At 59.2% G+C, this 7,403-nt stretch overlaps 1 protein-coding gene across 2 annotated transcripts; it reads right to left on the minus strand.

Moving 5' to 3' along the window:
- Window positions 1-2,122: 2,122 nt before the first annotated feature.
- Window positions 2,123-6,826, minus strand: OPRL1 (opioid related nociceptin receptor 1). 2 transcript variants are annotated; one of them, XM_004370149.1, is made up of 3 exons: window positions 6,604-6,826; window positions 2,945-3,300; window positions 2,123-2,667 (listed from the first exon to the last, which is right to left on the minus strand). In XM_004370149.1, the coding sequence occupies exons 1-3, from the start codon at window positions 6,819-6,821 to the stop codon at window positions 2,144-2,146; spliced, it is 1,098 nt and encodes a 365-aa protein (XP_004370206.1). In that variant the 5' UTR covers window positions 6,822-6,826; the 3' UTR covers window positions 2,123-2,143. The 2 variants fall into 2 exon arrangements, with proteins under 2 accessions (XP_004370206.1, XP_004370205.1); XM_004370148.1 differs by having other exon boundaries at window positions 2,144-2,667; window positions 6,589-6,821.
- Between the last annotated feature and the right edge of the window lie 577 nt (window positions 6,827-7,403).

Here is a 7,403-nt window from a genome sequence, read left to right on the forward strand (position 1 = left end):
AGGCGGGGCGGAGTCGTGGCAGAGGGAAGGAGAGGTGGGCAAAGATGGAGACAGAAAGGAGCAGAGGTGGGGCACAGATGGGCAGAGATGGGGGAGATGCAGGTATAACCATGCCTGTGCAGGGAGCCTTGGCCTCCCCTGAGACACGCCCCCACAGCACCTGAGGGAGCTGGGAAGGTGGGATGGAGGAGAGGCAGATGAGGCCAGAGGCCGGGGCTCCTTCGGGATTCTCCTCACAGCCCCAGCCTGAGCCCCCAGGATGCTCCGCTGGACCCTCCTGCCTCCCTGGCCCCTCGTGATCTGGCTATTTGGAGGTCTGGCCTGGACACTCGGATGCCTGCTGTGGGAGCCAAGGGCTGGTCATCAGCTCCGAGGAACCCACAGTCCAGCCCTTCCACTGGGCTTGCTCGGGCACCCTCCCTGCTGCCGTGTGGCACTCCCTCCCACACCCTCCCTCCATGCTAAGCTGTTGTTTTAACAGTAGCTTCTCCATCCTCACATTGGCCATTGGCCAGCAGCTTTCGACCTGGCATACCCCTGATAGCCCCACAAGGCCTCTCTCTGGCCCATGGGCCCACACGGTGGCCACAGCCCCAGCCCAGCATCCCACCAAACCCCTCCTCGGATCGGCTCAAGCAGAAAAGGGGGCCTGCCGAGGTGAATAGTGTGAAGACAAGCCCTGGCCCAGGTGGGGGGATGTCCAGCCAAGGGCCCACCGGCAAGCGGTGTGGGAGTTGGCCGTTCAGGGAGGAGCCATCTGTGCTGCAACAAAGGCAACCACAGCTGCCAGAACACCACAAGCTCGTGACACCCCTATTTGGGGACCCTCAGCAGTGAGCAGAGCCTGGAAGGAGGAACAGAGCAGGAGGGGGACACATCCTCCTGGGCCCATAGCTGCCTCCTACCCATGAGCTGACCCCAGAACATCTCCCCCTCACCCCAGCAGGAGCCAGGAACACCTGGAGCAGACGTGGGCAGCCATAAGCAGGTGTTTATTCAGGCCCTCCCTCACCGCCCCTGGAGACAGATTTGGGGCTGGCCGTACGCACAGGAGATGACACTATCGCATGCATAAATACGTAAGGTGCACTGTTGCTCAGCAGATTCGCAACGCTCCTGCCCTGGCATCCTCAGAGCCTCCCGCCCCCACCCCAGGATGACCCCACCAAGCCCGGCCGCAGGGGCACGGTGACAGCGCCCTGTCCTTTGCAGTTGTCAAGTCCACCTGGCCGAAGTCTGCAGCTCAGCCCCAGGTGAGGGTGGGGCACAGGACTCTTTTGGGCACTGCAGCTGTCTCCATAGTTCACTTGCAGAAAGAGTGCTTGCAAAGTCCCCAACTTGTAGCCTCTGTCTGCAGATCAAAGAGGCAATATGCTGGGCGACCGAGGCCAGGTGTCCCTGAGGCCCCACAGTTGGTTCATCCTTGCAACTTGGCTCAAGCAGACCGGCCAACCACACCCTTCCCCTCCCCGCCCAAGGCCAGCTCCTTCAGCTTGGCCCCACTCACACAGTTCAGGCAGCAGGAGCTTGGGCCTTGCCCCAGAGATGAGCTGGAGGCCTGTGCGGTCCTCTGGGACAACACCAGGCCAGTAGAGGCCTGCCACCCTCCCAAGGCCACGCCAGGGCACAGATAGGACGAAAGGCCTTTTCAGCTGCACAAATGGAAAAGCAGGCAGGTGCTCAGGTGGGCAAGTCCTGAAGTGCACAGCTGCTGCCCCAGGCTCTTGGGGCCGGGAGTCACAGGGCTGAGGCAGCTGGGAGCCCTGGGCCTGCAAACACGCACTGCACGTGGGGGCGTGGGGCTGTATACGTTGGAGGCACACCTCCAGTGCGCCCAGGACTCAGCAAGGAAGAGACCAAGAAAGAGTCACTCAAAACATGGGGTCATGCATGCAGGGTCCACCCAGCAGCAGGAGGACCTCAGCAGCTGCCCTCATGCCTCGTCCCGTCCCATCGTGTCCCAAGTTCCCAGCTTTCCTACAGCCTCTTCTAGGCCAAGTGTCTGGGCCAAAGGGAAAGCCTGTGCAGGCTGTGGTGCTTTAGGCTCGGCCATCAGCTAGAGAGCGGTGACCTGTGTGAGCTCCGTGTTGGGCGTGGACGGGCTCTGCGGGCTGACGGGCACCAGGGGCAGGTCCATGCCTAGTCATGCGGGCCGAGGCACTGTCTCTGAGGTCTTGCAAGCCAGGCCTGCATCCTTGGCGATACTGCGCACACGGTCAGACACCTGGGTCTCCCTGCGCAGGGTGGATGCGCAACAGAACTTTCGGAAGCAGGCCTTGAAGTTCTCATCCAGAAAGGCATAGAGGATGGGGTTGAGGCAGCTGTTGATATAGCCAAGGGCCGTGCAGAAGCGCAGCAGGGCCACAGCTGCCTCACTGCCCGGCTGCACACCCAGCCCCTGAACCAACACAAAAACCTGGACGGGCGTCCAGCAGCCCACAAACACAGCCACCACCACCAGCACCAATCGCGTGATGCGCCGCAGGTTCCGGTCCTTCTCCCGGGAGCCCGAGAGCAGGCGGACAGCGCGCAGCCGCCGGATCATGAGGCTATAGCAGATGGAGATGATGAGCACAGGAATGACGAAGGAGAAGAGGAAGACGCAGATGGCGAACACCGGCCCCCAGTAGTCCTGTGGGGCGGGGACCTCTACCAGACACTCGACCTCTGCAGGGAGACAGCAGTCAGCGCACCTGAGGCATGCAGCTGGCGGGCCAGGAAGGATGCCCAGGAGCCACGGGGAGCAGGGTGCTGGGGAGGACAGCAGCAGTCAGAACGCCCGGGGACCTGCACCCAGTGGGCAGCAGGCGGGGAGGGGCCGTGGAAGCTTAAGGGAGTAAAGTGCTGTGGAGGAGGAGACAGTGGTCAGGGAGGCTGGGAGACCCGCGGCTGCAGGGCAGGGAAGGGACCAGGGGAGCCACAGGGAGCAGGACCCCACACTGACCTTCGTCCTCGACCTGCGCTGAGCCCATGATGGCAACAGGGACGCCGATGATGGAGGCCAGCGCCCAGATGGCCACGTTGACAGCCTGGGCTTTGCTGGATGTACGGACGTCGAGAGCACGTATGGGGTGGCAGATGGCTACATAGCGGTCCACGCTCATAGCAGTGAGTGTGAAAGTGCTGGTGAACATGTTGTAGTAGTCGATCGCAATGACTGTCTTGCACAAGGCGTTCCCGAACGGCCAGAAGCCCAAGAGGATGTCTGTGCCCTGGAAAGGCAGCGTCAGCAAGACCAGGGTGTCTGCCAGTGCCAAGTTAAAGATGTAGATGTTGGTAGCTGTCTTCATCTTGGTGTGTCTGCAGAGAGGAGGGAGGGAGGGGCTTCATTCAGCATCCTGGCTGGACCTGGCAGCAAAGGGCGAGGAGTGCTTCCAGCTCCAAGATCCTCAAGGCCAGAGTCCCCGCAGGAGTTTGCTAAAATGTAGGCTCTGGACCCAACTGAGGCCCAGGGAGTCAGTCTCAGGGGACAGAGCCTGGGGCAAATAGCCTAACAAGCCCTCAGTGATTCTGACCCACACAAAGGGTGTAGGACCTTGAAGACTGGTCTACTTTAGAGATGTTGAGGCATGTGGGGCATCAGAGCACACTGGACTCTGCCCGGGGGGGAAAGGGTGGGACTCATGAGAGAAAGAACCTGTCCTCTCCCTATGGGGTTTCTCCACAAGACTCTTTATTGACTAAAATGCTAGCCCTGCAGCTGGCAGAGGTTTCCAAGGGCTCCAGAGCCTATCCAAGCCATCAAAGCTGCCCAGGACACACCAAGATGGAGACAGGAAGTGGTGACAGGGACAGGAGTGCTGATGGTGTTGGTTGGAACAAAACACCTGGAACAGTGCTTGGAAAGTTGTAGGTGCTTAATAAATATTTGAATGAGTCAATGGTGGTAATAGTGGTGATGATGGTGGTGGTGAATCTGATGGTGGCGGTGGTGATGGTGGTGGTGGTGGTGGTGGTGGTGATGGTAGTGATGGTGGTGGTGGTCGTGGTGATGGTGATGGTGATGCCGGGGATGGTTGTGATGAGGGTGATGGCAGTGATTTCGAGGGTAGTGGTGGTGATGATGGTTGTGATGGTGGTGGTGGTGGTGATGGTGATGGTGATGTGATGGTGGTGATAGTGATGGTGGTGGTGGTGGTGATGCTGGGGATGGTGGTTGTGGTGATGAGGGTGATGGCAGTGATTTCCAGGGTAGGGTTGTGATGGTGGAGGTGATGGTGGAGGTGATGGTGGTGGTGCTGATGGTGATGATGGTGTTAGCGGTGATGATGGTGGTAGAGGGGTGGGAGGGTGGTGATGGCAGTGGTAGTGATGGTGGGAGGGTGGGGGTGGAGGTGGTGATGATGGCGGGAAGGGTGGAGGCACCAGTGGTGACAATTTTCCGTGTTAATTTATCTGCCATGAGGGAATCTGAATTTAGTTCTGCCTCTGAGGGAGGGATTAAAAATAAGTACAAAGAGGCCTCAGCTATGCCCAAATACTAATAGCAATAACAATGGCAGATACCTGTGCCAAGCTCTTCACATGGATTTTATCTCATTTAAGACTCAAGAAAACACTATGGGTGGGTGTTACTGCCCCCACTCTACAGACGAGGAAACAGACTCAGAGGTACTGAGTAGCTTTCAGAGCGAGGTTGGTACAGGTGTTTCTGAGTCTGGAGGCCGCTGGCCCCAACCCACGGGCTCAGAGCACACCGCGTGCTGCTCTCGGGCCCGTGTGGTCACACAGTGCTTCCTGAACATTGCTCTCTCTGGGGACTGCTCATGGGAAATGGCCTTCCCTGCCTATTCTGACCCAGGACATTGGTCTGAGGGCTTCCACGCCCCCATGCAGAGGAGAAACACAGAAAAGCAGCACTGATGACAGGAAGTGTGGACAAGGCGAGTGGACTGCGCCAGGCGGCTGACTTCTCACCCACGACACGTCTTCCAGCCACACAGGGCATGTGGGTCAGGAACAGCCTCCCCAGGACCCGCCCCTGTACGTCAGCACTGGGCAGGGGACAGCTACTCCTCCCACCTGCTTGTCTAACTGTGCATCACACACATGCATGCACATACGCACAACAGGCACACACAAACACACGCATGCACCTACATGGTGTGCACACATGCGCTGTACGTGTACCTGTGCACTGTACACATGCGTGTCCACATGTGTACATACATGAGCACGTGTGTGTCGTGTGTCTGTGCATGTGTCCTGCATGCACACAACCATGCACGCACATGCACACATGTAGCTATCTGGTTCACCTTCCTCACTTTCCAAATGGGGAAAATGAGGCCCAGAGGGGAACAGGACTTGCTCAGGGTCACTCAGAGGGTAGGGCAGAAAGAAGCAGGGCCTGGGCACTCCCCACTGCCCCGTCCTGCCTCCTCCACCACTGTTCCTCCCTCTGGCACCTCTGCTTGGGGGCCTTTGAGGTTATAAGGAGACGCCACTTGCTTTAGGGCTTTGAGTGCTTTCTTCAGAATCACATCTTTCTGGGCCAAGGACATATGTCCACCCTAGCTGGGCCATTTTCCTGCTCAATGACCTTCCATGGCTCCTTACTGTCTGAAGAACAATGTCCCCACCTGACACTCAAGATCCCACACCTGCCCAAGCTCCTGGCACTCCCTCTCTTTGCATGGTCTCGTGGTCAGGACCCCTCTCCTTCTGTCGGGTCATCTCCATTCTTCACCCACCCACCCACATGCTGTCCACCCGCTCCAACTACCCACACACCAGCCACCCGACAGCCTGGCCACCTGTCTTGGGCCCTGTGAGCTTTCCCACCTCCGAGCATCAGCAGATCTGGAACGCCACAGATGTCACCACTGAGCCCCAAGCCCTGAAGCCAGGAGAACGGGCTCCACGAGCTGCCTGCCACCACGCACTCTATGTGCCTCTGTTTGCCCATCTATAGAGTGGGCTAACAAAAGAGCAGTGTCACGGGGTGCTGCTGGGCTCTGATGAGGTAATCCAGGCAGACAGCTTGGCACACGAAGCCTGGCCTCACCTCAGACAATGAGGTCATTAATGGGTAGGAGTCACTGTAGTGACTGGGGTATAGCTGCACCCTCCCCCGCAACCCAACAGGCAAGGACAGTGCCTGGGTCTCTTCCCTCCCATCCCAACAGGCAGGGGATAGGCCAGACAGGCAAGGACAGGGCCTGGGTATCCCTCCTCCCTCCCAGACAGGTAGAGGAAGGGCCTGGGTCCCCTTCTCCCCACTAGATGGGCAGGGGCAGAGCCTGGATCCCCTCCTCCCCCACACACAGGCAAGGGCAGGACCTGGGTCCCCTCCTCCCCCACACAAAGGCAGGGGCAGGGCTTGGGTCCCCTCCTCCCCCCACATACAGGCAGGGGCAGGGCCTGGGTCCCCTCCTTCTTCACCTCCGCCCCCAGGAGCTGAGTGTCCAGGGCCTCAGGACTGACCCTCCCCTGGACAGGATGACCAGGAATTGGTTCCGGGAGGGAAACAGGAAATCCCCTGCCTGCCCCAGGTCCGTCCTGAACAGCCCTGCCTCAGTGTTCCCCTCTGTGGCTGTTTGACCGGTCAGGCCGTGGGAGCTTCTGGTGGGGGCAGGGCCAGCCTACCTGAGGATGACGTACATGACGAGGCAGTTGCCCAGCAGCCCCCCCACGCACACAGCGAGGTAGAGCCCCACAATGGACACCTTAAGCCCAAGGGGCAGGAAGGAGCCGTGGCTTGTGTTGAGCAGCAGGTGGGGGGGCAGCAGGCTGTGGTTGGCGCTCAGGAAGGAGAGGTTGCCCTGCAAGTGAGTGCCGTAGAAGGCCTCCCAGAATGGGGCGGGGAAGAGGGACTCCATGCCGCCTCTTGGCCACTCAGCACCTGAGGGACACAAAGACACCTGACTGCACACCCAGCTTGTACAGACGGAGGGACAGGTGGCCCCCCAGGCAGCCACAGACCCCGAGGCACGTGTGTGCACACACAGGGGCACAGGGGGACATTTGAACATACGACATACAAACAGGGGTCTAGGGGGACATATAGACATGTGACTCACATGCAGGGACACACAGACACGTGACACACAGACAGGGACACAGGGGGACACACAGACACGTGACACACAGACAGGGACACGGGGGACATACAGACACGTGACACACAGACAGGGACACTGGGGGACATACAGACATGTGACACACAGACAGGGACACGGGGGACATACAGACATGTGACACACAGACAGGGACACGGGGGACATACAGACATGTGACACACAGACAGGGACACAGGGGGACATACAGACGTGACACAGACACACAGGACATACAGACACGTGACACAGACACACAGGACATACAGACACGTGACACACAGACGGGGACACAGGGGGACATACAGACACGTGACACACAGACAGGGACATGGGGGACATACA

This window comes from Trichechus manatus, unplaced genomic scaffold, assembly GCF_000243295.1.
Source record: "Trichechus manatus latirostris isolate Lorelei unplaced genomic scaffold, TriManLat1.0 scaffold00008, whole genome shotgun sequence".
Lineage (NCBI taxonomy): Eukaryota > Metazoa > Chordata > Mammalia > Sirenia > Trichechidae > Trichechus > Trichechus manatus.

Excerpts from the sequence above, each read along its gene's own strand:
- OPRL1 (XM_004370148.1), bottom strand. The coding sequence starts at position 6,821 with ATGGAGTCCCTCTTCCCCGCCCCATTCTGGGAGGCCTTCTACGGCACT. Across the intron at positions 3,301-6,588 it reads GTCATGTACGTCATCCTCAG|ACACACCAAGATGAAGACAG; the intron begins GTAGGCTGGCCC and ends TCCTCTCTGCAG. Across the intron at positions 2,668-2,944 it reads AGCGCAGGTCGAGGACGAAG|AGGTCGAGTGTCTGGTAGAG; the intron begins GTCAGTGTGGGG and ends GTCTCCCTGCAG.